We start from the raw sequence: 14,056 nt of genomic DNA, 5'->3' as shown, positions 1-14,056 counted from the left end.
GTTTATATGTGTGTGTAATTAGATTATGACTGGTTATTTGGTGTGTGTAGTTTATATGGTGTGTGTAGTTTATATGTGTGTGTAGTTAGATTTGACTGGTTGTTTGGTGTGTGTAGTTTATATGGTGTGTGTAATTAGATTTTGACTGGTTATTTGGTGGGTATAGTTTAAATGGTGTGTGTAGTTTATATGGTGTGTGTAGTTTATATGGTGTGTTAGTTTATTTGGTGTGTGTAGTTAATATGGTGTGTGTAATTAGATTTTGACTGGTTATCTGGTGGGTATAGTTTAAATGGTGTGTGTAGTTTATATGGTGTGTGTAGTTTATATGGTGTGTGTAATTAGATTTTGACTGGTTATTTGGTGGGTATAGTTTATATGGTGTGTGTAATTAGATTTTGACTGGTTATTTGGTGGGTATAGTTTAAATGGTGTGTGTAATTAGATTTTGATTGGTTATTTGGTGTGTGTAGTTTATATGGTGTGTGTAATTAGATTTTGATTGGTTATTTGGTGGGTATAGTTTAAATGGTGTGTGTAATTAGATTTTGATTGGTTATTTGGTGTGTGTAGTTTATATGGTGTGTGTAATTAGATTTTGATTGGTTATTTGGTGTGTGTAGTTTATATGGTGTGTGTAATTAGATTTTGACTGGTTATTTGGTGGGTATAGTTTATATGGTGTGTGTAGTTTATATGCTGTGTGTAATTAGATTTTGACTGGTTATTTGGTGGGTATAGTTTAAATGGTGTGTGTAATTAGATTTTGACTGGTTATTTGGTGGGTATAGTTTATATGGTGTGTGTAGTTTATATGGTGTGTGTAGTTTATATGGTGTGTGTAATTAGATTTTGACTGGTTATTTGGTGGGTATAGTTTATATGGTGTGTGTAGTTTATATGGTGTGTGTAATTAGATTTTGACTGGTTATTTGGTGGGTATAGTTTATATGGTGTGTGTAGTTTATATGCTGTGTGTAATTAGATTTTGACTGGTTATTTGGTGGGTATAGTTTAAATGGTGTGTGTAATTAGATTTTGACTGGTTATTTGGTGGGTATAGTTTATATGGTGTGTGTAGTTTATATGGTGTGTGTAGTTTATATGGTGTGTGTAATTAGATTTTGACTGGTTATTTGGTGGGTATAGTTTATATGGTGTGTGTAGTTTATATGGTGTGTGTAATTAGATTTTGACTGGTTATTTGGTGGGTATAGTTTATATGGTGTGTGTAGTTTATATGGTGTGTGTAATTAGATTTTGACTGGTTATTTGGTGGGTATAGTTTATATGGTGTGTGTAATTAGATTTTGACTGGTTATTTGGTGGGTATAGTTTATATGGTGTGTGTAGTTATATGGTGTGTGTAATTAGATTTTGATTGGTTATTTGGTGGGTATAGTTTAAATGGTGTGTGTAATTAGATTTTGATTGGTTATTTGGTGTGTGTAGTTTATATGGTGTGTGTAATTAGATTTTGTGGTTATTTGGTGTGTGTAGTTTATATGGTGTGTGTAATTAGATTTTGACTGGTTATTTGGTGGGTATAGTTTATATGGTGTGTTAGTTTATATGGTGTGTGTAGTTTATATGGTGTGTGTAATTAGATTTTGACTGGTTATTTGGTGGGTATAGTTTATATGGTGTGTGTAATTAGATTTTGACTGTGTGTAATTAGATTTTGACTGGTTATTTGGGTATAGTTTAAATGGTGTGTGTAATTAGATTTTTATTGGTTATTTGGTGGGTATAGTTTAAATGGTGTGTGTAATTAGATTTTGATTGGTTATTTGGTGTGTGTAGTTTATATGGTCTGTGTAATTAGATTTTGATTGGTTATTTGGTGTGTGTAGTTTATATGGTGTGTGTAATTAGATTTTGATTGGTTATTTGGTGTGTGTAGTTTATATGGTGTGTGTAATTAGATTTTGACTGGTTATTTGGTGGGTATAGTTTATATGGTGTGTGTAGTTTATATGCTGTGTGTAATTAGATTTTGACTGGTTATTTGGTGGGTATAGTTTATATGGTGTGTGTAATTAGATTTTGATTGGTTATTTGGTGTGTGTAGTTTATATGGTGTGTGTAATTAGATTTTGACTGGTTATTTGGTGGGTATAGTTTATATGGTGTGTGTAGTTTATATGGTGTGTGTAATTAGATTTTGACTGGTTATTTGGTGGGTATAGTTTATATGGTGTGTGTAGATTTTTATATGGTGTGTGTAGTTTTAGATTAGATTTTGACTGGTTATTTGGTGGGTATAGTTTAAATGGTGTGTGTAATTAGATTTTGACTGGTTATTTGGTGGGTATAGTTTATATGGTGTGTGTAGTTTATATTGGTGTGTGTAGTTTATATGGTGTGTGTAATTAGATTTTGACTGGTTATTTGGTGGGTATAGTTTATATGGTGTGTGTAGTTTATATGGTGTGTGTAATTAGATTTTGACTGGTTATTTGGTGGGTATAGTTTATATGGTGTGTGTAGTTTATATGGTGTGTGTAATTAGATTTTGACTGGTTATTTGGTGGGTATAGTTTATATGGTGTGTGTAATTAGATTTTGACTGGTTATTTGGTGGGTATAGTTTATATGGTGTGTGTAGTTTATATGGTGTGTGTAATTAGATTTTTATTGGTTATTTGGTGGGTATAGTTTAAATGGTGTGTGTAATTAGATTTTGATTGGTTATTTGGTGTGTGTAGTTTATATGGTGTGTGTAATTAGATTTTGATTGGTTATTTGGTGTGTGTAGTTTATATGGTGTGTGTAATTAGATTTTGACTGGTTATTTGGTGGGTATAGTTTATATGGTGTGTGTAGTTTATATGCTGTGTGTAATTAGATTTTGACTGGTTATTTGGTGGGTATAGTTTATATGGTGTGTGTAGTTTATATGGTGTGTGTAATTAGATTTTGACTGGTTATTTGGTGGGTATAGTTTAAATGGTGTGTGTAGTTTATATGGTGTGTGTAATTATATGGTGTGTGTAATTAGTTTATTGGTGTGTGTAGTTTATATGGTGTGTGTAGTTTATATGGTGTGTGTAGTTTATATGGTGTGTGTAATTAGATTTTGACTGGTTATTTGGTGGGTATAGTTTAAATGGTGTGTGTAGTTTATATGGTGTGTGTAATTAGATTTTGACTGGTTATTTGGTGGGTATAGTTTATATGGTGTGTGTAATTAGATTTTGACTGGTTATTTGGTGGGTATAGTTTATATGGTGTGTGTAGTTTATATGGTGTGTGTAATTAGATTTTGATTGGTTATTTAGTGGGTATAGTTTAAATGGTGTGTGTAATTAGATTTTGATTGGTTATTTGGTGTGTGTAGTTTATATGGTGTGTGTAATTACATTTTGATTGGTTATTTGGTGTGTGTAGTTTATATGGTGTGTGTAATTAGATTTTGACTGGTTATTTGGTGGGTATAGTTTATATGGTGTGTGTATAGTTTATATGGTGTGTGTAGTTTATATGGTGTGTGTAATTAGATTTTGACTGGTTATTTGGTGGTATAGTATAGTTTATATGGTGTGTGTAATTAGATTTTGACTGGTTATTTGGTGGGTATAGTTTAGTTTATATGGTGTGTGTAATTAGATTTTGACTGGTTATTTGGTGGGTATAGTTTAAATGGTGTGTGTAATTAGATTTTGACTGGTTATTTGGTGGGTATAGTTTATATGGTGTGTGTGTGTAGTTTATATGGTGTGTGTAATTAGATTTTGACTGGTTATTTGGTGGGTATAGTTTACTGGTTATGGTGTGTGTAGTTTATATGGTGTGTGTAATTAGATTTTGACTGGTTATTTGGTGGGTATAGTTTATATGGTGTGTGTAATTAGATTTTGACTGGTTATTTGGTGGGTATAGTTTATATGGTGTGTGTAATTAGATTTTGACTGGTTATTTGGTGTGTATAGTTTATATGGTGTGTGTAATTATTTTTGATTGGTTATTTGGTGGGTATAGTTTAAATGGTGTGTGTAATTAGATTTTGATTGGTTATTTGGTGTGTGTAGTTTATATGGTGTGTGTAATTAGATTTTGATTGGTTATTTGGTGTGTGTAGTTTATATGGTGTGTGTAATTAGATTTTGACTGGTTATTTGGTGGGTATAGTTTATATGGTGTGTGTAGTTTATATGCTGTGTGTAATTAGATTTTGACTGGTTATTTGGTGGGTATAGTTTATATGGTGTGTGTAGTTTATATGCTGTGTGTAATTAGATTTTGACTGGTTATTTGGTGGGTATAGTTTAAATGGTGTGTGTAATTAGATTTTGACTGGTTATTTGGTGGGTATAGTTTATATGGTGTGTGTAGTTTATATGGTGTGTGTAGTTTATATGGTGTGTGTAATTAGATTTTGACTGGTTATTTGGTGGGTATAGTTTATATGGTGTGTGTAGTTTATATGGTGTGTGTAATTAGATTTTGACTGGTTATTTGGTGGGTATAGTTTATATGGTGTGTGTAGTTTATATGGTGTGTGTAATTAGATTTTGACTGGTTATTTGGTGGGTATAGTTTATATGGTGTGTGTAATTAGATTTTGACTGGTTATTTGGTGGGTATAGTTTAAATGGTGTGTGTAATTAGATTTTGATTGGTTATTTGGTGTGTGTAGTTTATATGGTGTGTGTAATTAGATTTTGATTGGTTATTTGGTGGGTATAGTTTAAATGGTGTGTGTAATTAGATTTTGACTGGTTATTTGGTGGGTATAGTTTATATGTGTGTAATTAGATTTTGATTGGTTATTTGGTGTGTGTAGTTTATATGGTGTGTGTATTAGATTTTGACTGGTTATTTGGTGGGTATAGTTTATATGGTGTGTGTAGTTTATATGTGTGTGTAATTAGATTTTGACTGGTTATTTGGTGGGTAGTTTATATGGTGTGTGTAGTTTATATGGTGTGTGTAATTAGATTTTGACTGGTTATTTGGTGGGTATAGTTTAAATGGTGTGTGTAATTAGATTTTGACTGGTTATTTGGTGGTATAGTTTATATGGTGTGTGTAGTTTATATGGTGTGTGTAGTTTATATGGTGTGTGTAATTAGATTTTGACTGGTTATTTGGTGGGTATAGTTTATATGGTGTGTGTAGTTTATATGGTGTGTGTAATTAGATTTTGACTGGTTATTTGGTGGGTATAGTTTATATGGTGTGTGTAGTTTATATGGTGTGTGTAATTAGATTTTGACTGGTTATTTGGTGGGTATAGTTTATATGGTGTGTGTAATTAGATTTTGATTGGTTATTTGGTGTGTGTAGTTTATATGGTGTGTGTAATTAGATTTTGATTGGTTATTTGGTGTGTGTAGTTTATATGGTGTGTGTAATTAGATTTTGACTGGTTATTTGGTGGGTATAGTTTATATGGTGTGTGTAGTTTATATGCTGTGTGTAATTAGATTTTGACTGGTTATTTGGTGGGTATAGTTTAAATGGTGTGTGTAATTAGATTTTGACTGGTTATTTGGTGGGTATAGTTTATATGGTGTGTGTAGTTTATATGGTGTGTGTAGTTTATATGGTGTGTGTAATTAGATTTTGACTGGTTATTTGGTGGGTATAGTTTATATGGTGTGTGTAGTTTATATGGTGTGTGTAATTAGATTTTGACTGGTTATTTGGTGGGTATAGTTTATATGGTGTGTGTAGTTTATATGGTGTGTGTAATTAGATTTTGACTGGTTATTTGGTGGGCATAGTTTAAATGGTGTGTGTAATTAGATTTTGACTGGTTATTTGGTGGGTATAGTTTATATGGTGTGTGTAGTTTATATGGTGTGTGTAGTTTATATGGTGTGTGTAATTAGATTTTGACTGGTTATTTGGTGGGTATAATTTAAATGGTGTGTGTAATTAGATTTTGACTGGTTATTTGGTGGGTATAGTTTATATGGTGTGTGTAGTTAGATTATGACTGGTTGTTTGGTGTGTGTAGTTTATATGGTGTGTGTAATTAGATTTTGACTGGTTATTTGGTGGGTATAGTTTAAATGGTGGGTATAGTTTATATGGTGTGTGTAATTAGATTATGACTGGTTGTTTGGTGTGTGTAGTTTATATGGTGTGTGTAGTTTATATGGTGTGTGTAGTTAGATTATGACTGGTTGTTTGGTGTGTGTAGTTAATATGGTGTGTGTAATTAGATTTTGACTGGTTATCTGGTGGGTATAGTTTAAATGGTGTGTGTAGTTTATATGGTGTGTGTAGTTTATATGGTGTGTGTAATTAGATTTTGACTGGTAATTAGTTTATTTGGTGTGTGTAGTTTATATGGTGTGTGTAATTAGATTTTGACTGGTTATCTGGTGGGTATAGTTTAAATGGTGTGTGTAGTTTATATGGTGTGTGTAGTTTATATGGTGTGTGTAATTAGATTTTGACTGGTTATTTGGTGGGTATAGTTTATATGGTGTGTGTAATTAGATTTTGACTGGTTATTTGGTGGGTATAGTTTATATGGTGTGTGTAGATTTTATTGGTTATTTGTGTGTAATTAGATTTTTATGGTGGTTATTAGATTTTGATTGGTTATTTGGTGGGTATAGTTTAAATGGTGTGTGTAATTAGATTTTGATTGGTTATTTGGTGTGTGTAGTTTATATGGTGTGTGTAATTAGATTTTGATTGGTTATTTGGTGTGTGTAGTTTATATGGTGTGTGTAATTAGATTTTGACTGGTTATTTGGTGGGTATAGTTTATATGGTGTGTGTAGTTTATATGCTGTGTGTAATTAGATTTTGACTGGTTATTTGGTGGGTATAGTTTATATGGTGTGTGTAATTAGATTTTGACTGGTTATTTGGTGGGTATAGTTTATATGGTGTGTGTAGTTTATATGGTGTGTGTAGTTTATATGGTGTGTGTAATTAGATTTTGACTGGTTATTTGGTGGGTATAGTTTATATGGTGTGTGTAGTTTATATGGTGTGTGTAATTAGATTTTGACTGGTTATTTGGTGGGTATAGTTTATATGGTGTGTGTAGTTTATATGCTGTGTGTAATTAGATTTTGACTGGTTATTTGGTGGGTATAGTTTAAATGGTGTGTGTAATTAGATTTTGACTGGTTATTTGGTGGGTATAGTTTATATGGTGTGTGTAGTTTATATGGTGTGTGTAGTTTATATGGTGTGTGTAATTAGATTTTGACTGGTTATTTGGTGGGTATAGTTTATATGGTGTGTGTAGTTTATATGGTGTGTGTAATTAGATTTTGACTGGTTATTTGGTGGGTATAGTTTTTATGGTGTGTGTAGTTTATATGGTGTGTGTAATTAGATTTTGACTGGTTATTTGGTGGGTATAGTTTATATGGTGTGTGTAATTAGATTTTGACTGGTTATTTGGTGGGTATAGTTTATATGGTGTGTGTAGTTTATATGGTGTGTGTAATTAGATTTTTATTGGTTATTTGGTGGGTATAGTTTAAATGGTGTGTGTAATTAGATTTTGATTGGTTATTTGGTGTGTGTAGTTTATATGGTGTGTGTAATTAGATTTTGATTGGTTATTTGGTGTGTGTAGTTTATATGGTGTGTGTAATTAGATTTTGACTGGTTATTTGGTGGGTATAGTTTATATGGTGTGTGTAGTTTATATGGTGTGTGTAGTTTATATGGTGTGTGTAATTAGATTTTGACTGGTTATTTGGTGGGTATAGTTTATATGGTGTGTGTAATTAGATTTTGACTGGTTATTTGGTGGGTATAGTTTAAATGGTGTGTGTAATTAGATTTTGATTGGTTATTTGGTGTGTGTAGTTTATATGGTGTGTGTAATTAGATTTTGATTGGTTATTTGGTGGGTATAGTTTAAATGGTGTGTGTAATTAGATTTTGATTGGTTATTTGGTGTGTGTAGTTTATATGGTCTGTGTAATTAGATTTTGATTGGTTATTTGGTGTGTGTAGTTTATATGGTGTGTGTAATTAGATTTTGACTGGTTATTTGGTGGGTATAGTTTATATGGTGTGTGTAGTTTATATGGTGTGTGTAATTAGATTTTGACTGGTTATTTGGTGGGTATAGTTTATATGGTGTGTGTAGTTTATATGGTGTGTGTAGTTTATATGGTGTGTGTAGTTTATATGGTGTGTGTAATTAGATTTTGACTGGTTATTTGGTGGGTATAGTTTATATGGTGTGTGTAGTTTATATGGTGTGTGTAATTAGATTTTGACTGGTTATTTGGTGGGTATAGTTTATATGGTGTGTGTAGTTTATATGCTGTGTGTAATTAGATTTTGACTGGTTATTTGGTGGGTATAGTTTAAATGGTGTGTGTAATTAGATTTTGACTGGTTATTTGGTGGGTATAGTTTATATGGTGTGTGTAGTTTATATGGTGTGTGTAGTTTATATGGTGTGTGTAATTAGATTTTGACTGGTTATTTGGTGGGTATAGTTTATATGGTGTGTGTAGTTTATATGGTGTGTGTAATTAGATTTTGACTGGTTATTTGGTGGGTATAGTTTATATGGTGTGTGTAGTTTATATGGTGTGTGTAATTAGATTTTGACTGGTTATTTGGTGGGTATAGTTTATATGGTGTGTGTAATTAGATTTTGACTGGTTATTTGGTGGGTATAGTTTATATGGTGTGTGTAGTTTATATGGTGTGTGTAATTAGATTTTTATTGGTTATTTGGTGGGTATAGTTTAAATGGTGTGTGTAATTAGATTTTGATTGGTTATTTGGTGTGTGTAGTTTATATGGTGTGTGTAATTAGATTTTGATTGGTTATTTGGTGTGTGTAGTTTATATGGTGTGTGTAATTAGATTTTGACTGGTTATTTGGTGGGTATAGTTTATATGGTGTGTGTAGTTTATATGCTGTGTGTAATTAGATTTTGACTGGTTATTTGGTGGGTATAGTTTATATGGTGTGTGTAGTTTATATGGTGTGTGTAATTAGATTTTGACTGGTTATTTGGTGGGTATAGTTTAAATGGTGTGTGTAGTTTATATGGTGTGTGTAGATTATATGGTGTGTGTAGTTTATATGGTGTGTGTAGTTTATATGGTGTGTGTAGTTTATATGGTGTGTGTAGTTTATATGGTGTGTGTAATTAGATTTTGACTGGTTATTTGGTGGGTATAGTTTAAATGGTGTGTGTAGTTTATATGGTGTGTGTAATTAGATTTTGACTGGTTATTTGGTGGGTATAGTTTATATGGTGTGTGTAATTAGATTTTGACTGGTTATTTGGTGGGTATAGTTTATATGGTGTGTGTAGTTTATATGGTGTGTGTAATTAGATTTTGATTGGTTATTTGGTGGGTATAGTTTAAATGGTGTGTGTAATTAGATTTTGATTGGTTATTTGGTGTGTGTAGTTTATATGGTGTGTGTAATTAGATTTTGATTGGTTATTTGGTGTGTGTAGTTTATATGGTGTGTGTAATTAGATTTTGACTGGTTATTTGGTGGGTATAGTTTATATGGTGTGTGTAGTTTATATGGTGTGTGTAGTTTATATGGTGTGTGTAATTAGATTTTGACTGGTTATTTGGTGGGTATAGTTTATAGTAGTTTATATGGTGTGTGTAATTAGATTTTGACTGGTTATTTGGTGGGTATAGTTTATATGGTGTGTGTAGTTTATATGCTGTGTGTAATTAGATTTTGACTGGTTATTTGGTGGGTATAGTTTAAATGGTGTGTGTAATTAGATTTTGACTGGTTATTTGGTGGGTATAGTTTATATGGTGTGTGTAGTTTATATGGTGTGTGTAGTTTATATGGTGTGTGTAATTAGATTTTGACTGGTTATTTGGTGGGTATAGTTTATATGGTGTGTGTAGTTTATATGGTGTGTGTAATTAGATTTTGACTGGTTATTTGGTGGGTATAGTTTATATGGTGTGTGTAGTTTATATGGTGCGTGTAATTAGATTTTGACTGGTTATTTGGTGGGTATAGTTTATATGGTGTGTGTAATTAGATTTTGACTGGTTATTTGGTGGGTATAGTTTATATGGTGTGTGTAGTTTATATGGTGTGTGTAATTAGATTTTTATTGGTTATTTGGTGGGTATAGTTTAAATGGTGTGTGTAATTAGATTTTGATTGGTTATTTGGTGTGTGTAGTTTATATGGTGTGTGTAATTAGATTTTGATTGGTTATTTGGTGTGTGTAGTTTATATGGTGTGTGTAATTAGATTTTGACTGGTTATTTGGTGGGTATAGTTTATTTAGTGTGTGTAGTTTATATGCTGTGTGTAATTAGATTTTGACTGGTTATTTGGTGGGTATAGTTTATATGGTGTGTGTAGTTTATATGGTGTGTGTAATTAGATTTTGCTGGTTATTTAGTGGGTATAGTTTAAATGGTGTGTGTAGTTTATATGGTGTGTGTAGATTATATGGTGTGTGTAGTTTATATGGTGTGTGTAGTTTATATGGTGTGTGTAGTTTATATGGTGTGTGTAATTAGATTTTGACTGGTTATTTGGTGGGTATAGTTTATATGGTGTGTGTAATTAGATTTTGACTGGTTATTTGGTGGGTATAGTTTATATGGTGTGTGTAGTTTATATGGTGTGTGTAATTAGATTTTGATTGGTTATTTGGTGGGTATAGTTTATATGGTGTGTGTAATTAGATTTTGACTGGTTATTTGGTGGGTATAGTTTATATGGTGTGTGTAGTTTATATGGTGTGTGTAATTAGATTTTTATTGGTTATTTGGTGGGTATAGTTTATATGGTGTGTGTAGTTTATATGGTGTGTGTAATTAGATTTTTATTGGTTATTTGGTGGGTATAGTTTAAATGGTGTGTGTAATTAGATTTTGATTGGTTATTTGGTGTGTGTAGTTTATATGGTGTGTGTAATTAGATTTTGATTGGTTATTTGGTGTGTGTAGTTTATATGGTGTGTGTAATTAGATTTTGACTGGTTATTTGGTGGGTATAGTTTATATGGTGTGTGTAGTTTATATGCTGTGTGTAATTAGATTTTGACTGGTTATTTGGTGGGTATAGTTTAAATGGTGTGTGTAGTTTATATGGTGTGTGTAGATTATATATTGTGTGTGTAGTTTATATGGTGTGTGTAGTTTATATGGTGTGTGTAGTTTATATGGTGTGTGTAGTTTATATGGTGTGTGTAGTTTATATGGTGTGTGTAATTAGATTTTGACTGGTTATTTGGTGGGTATAGTTTAAATGGTGTGTGTAGTTTATATGGTGTGTGTAATTAGATTTTGACTGGTTATTTGGTGGGTATAGTTTATATGGTGTGTGTAGTTTATATGGTGTGTGTAATTAGATTTTGATTGGTTATTTGGTGGGTATAGTTTAAATGGTGTGTGTAATTAGATTTTGATTGGTTATTTGGTGTGTGTAGTTTATATGGTGTGTGTAATTAGATTTTGATTGGTTATTTGGTGTGTGTAGTTTATATGGTGTGTGTAATTAGATTTTGACTGGTTATTTGGTGGGTATAGTTTATATGGTGTGTGTAGTTTATATGCTGTGTGTAATTAGATTTTGACTGGTTATTTGGTGGGTATAGTTTAAATGGTGTGTGTAATTAGATTTTGACTGGTTATTTGGTGGGTATAGTTTATATGGTGTGTGTAGTTTATATGGTGTGTGTAGTTTATATGGTGTGTGTAATTAGATTTTGACTGGTTATTTGGTGGGTATAGTTTATATGGTGTGTGTAGTTTATATGGTGTGTGTAATTAGATTTTGACTGGTTATTTGGTGGGTATAGTTTATATGGTGTGTGTAGTTTATATGGTGTGTGTAATTAGATTTTGACTGGTTATTTGGTGGGCATAGTTTAAATGGTGTCTGTAATTAGATTTTGACTGGTTATTTGGTGGGTATAGTTTATATGGTGTGTGTAGTTTATATGGTATGTGTAGTTTATATGGTGTGTGTAATTAGATTTTGACTGGTTATTTGGTGGGTATAGTTTAAATGGTGGGTATAGTTTATATGGTGTGTGTAATTAGATTATGACTGGTTATTTGGTGTGTGTAGTTTATATGGTGTGTGTAGTTTATATGGTGTGTGTAGTTAGATTATGACTGGTTGTTTGGTGTGTGTAGTTTATATGGTGTGTGTAATTAGATTTTGACTGGTTATTTGGTGGGTATAGTTTAAATGGTGGGTATAGTTTATATGGTGTGTGTAATTAGATTATGACTGGTTGTTTGGTGTGTGTAGTTTATATGGTGTGTGTAGTTTATATGGTGTGTGTAGTTAGATTATGACTGGTTGTTTGGTGTGTGTAGTTTATATGGTGTGTGTAATTAGATTTTGACTGGTTATTTGGTGGGTATAGTTTAAATGGTGTGTGTAGTTTATATGGTGTGTGTAGTTTATATGGTGTGTGTAGTTTATATGGTGTGTGTAGTTTATATGGTGTGTGTAATTAGATTTTGACTGGTTATCTGGTGGGTATAGTTTAAATGGTGTGTGTAGTTTATATGGTGTGTGTAGTTTATATGGTGTGTGTAATTAGATTTTGACTGGTTATTTGGTGGGTATAGTTTATATGGTGTGTGTAATTAGATTTTGACTGGTTATTTGGTGGGTATAGTTTATATGGTGTGTGTAGTTTATATGGTGTGTGTAATTAGATTTTTATTGGTTATTTGGTGGGTATAGTTTAAATGGTGTGTGTAATTAGATTTTGATTGGTTATTTGGTATGTGTAGTTTATATGGTGTGTGTAATTAGATTTTGATTGGTTATTTGGTGTGTGTAGTTTATATGGTGTGTGTAATTAGATTTTGACTGGTTATTTGGTGGGTATAGTTTATATGGTGTGTGTAGTTTATATGCTGTGTGTAATTATATTTTGACTGGTTATTTGGTGGGTATAGTTTATATGGTGTGTGTAGTTTATATGGTGTGTGTAATTAGATTTTGACTGGTTATTTGGTGGGTATAGTTTATATGGTGTGTGTAGTTTATATGGTGTGTGTAATTAGATTTTGACTGGTTATTTGGTGGGTATAGTTTAAATGGTGTGTGTAATTAGATTTTGACTGGTTATTTGGTGGGTATAGTTTAAATGATGTGTGTAGTTTATATGGTGTGTGTAGTTTATATGGTGTGTGTAATTAGATTTTGACTGGTTATTTGGTGGGTATAGTTTAAATGGTGGGTATAGTTTATATGGTGTGTGTAATTAGATTATGACTGGTTATTTTGTGTGTGTAGTTTATATGGTGTGTGTAGTTAGATTTTGACTGGTTATTTGGTGGGTATAGTTTAAATGGTGTGTGTACCTGGATCATGACTGGTTGTTTGGTGGGTCCAGAGGAGGTAAGGTTCTCCAGGTTCCCACTGCGTTCATAGTAGAAGGTGGCTCCGCCTGCCTTGTACTCTCCGTTCCATTGGATGATGTACTGGCCATTCAGGAAGTACTCCTCTGACATCTGACCCCGCAGAGCCAGGAAGTTCCCCGCCTCCTCCACTTCCTGGACAACAATGTCACGAGCCCCCTCTGGGATCACTCCCACGTCCACGTAGCCTGGGACAGGAGGATGGAGGAAAAGGGGAATCGGCTGTGTTAGTGCTGGGCTGGAACAAAAGCCTGCAAACCCATGGGTCCCTGGGACCGAAAAACAGAAAGTATTCTTACTCCTTGACTTATTCCACATTTTGTTGTGTACAGCCTGAATTCAAAATGTATTAAATTGACTATTTTTCACACCCATCTACACACAATACCCCATAATGACAAAGTGAAAACATGTCTTAGAAAGGTTTGCACATTTATTGAAAATGAAATACAGAAATATCTCATTTCCATACAGTAAGTATTTACAATAGATGTTAAAATCACATTTGGTAGCAATTACAGCTGGAAGTATTTCTGGGTAAAAGTCTCTAAAAGCTTTGCACACCTGGATTGCACACTATTTGCAAATATATACATTTTTTACATTCTTCAAGATCTGTCAAGTTGGTTGTTGATCATTTGCAGATAGCCATTTGCAAGTCTTGCCATAGACTATCAAGCTGATTTAAGTTAAAACTGTAACTAGGCCACTCAGG

General features: G+C 32.4%; 1 protein-coding gene across 1 annotated transcript in view; it reads right to left on the bottom strand.

Moving 5' to 3' along the window:
* adamts12 (ADAM metallopeptidase with thrombospondin type 1 motif, 12) overlaps window positions 1-14,056 on the bottom strand; it is a 69,133-nt gene that overhangs the window by 24,336 nt on the left and 30,741 nt on the right. The window contains 1 exon segment of the mRNA XM_042331403.1: window positions 13,285-13,529. Within this exon segment, the coding sequence (XP_042187337.1) occupies window positions 13,285-13,529 (245 nt within the window).

Source organism: Oncorhynchus tshawytscha, linkage group LG12 (genome assembly GCF_018296145.1).
Source record: "Oncorhynchus tshawytscha isolate Ot180627B linkage group LG12, Otsh_v2.0, whole genome shotgun sequence".
Lineage (NCBI taxonomy): Eukaryota > Metazoa > Chordata > Actinopteri > Salmoniformes > Salmonidae > Oncorhynchus > Oncorhynchus tshawytscha.
This window is presented reverse-complemented; position numbering and strand designations above follow the sequence as displayed.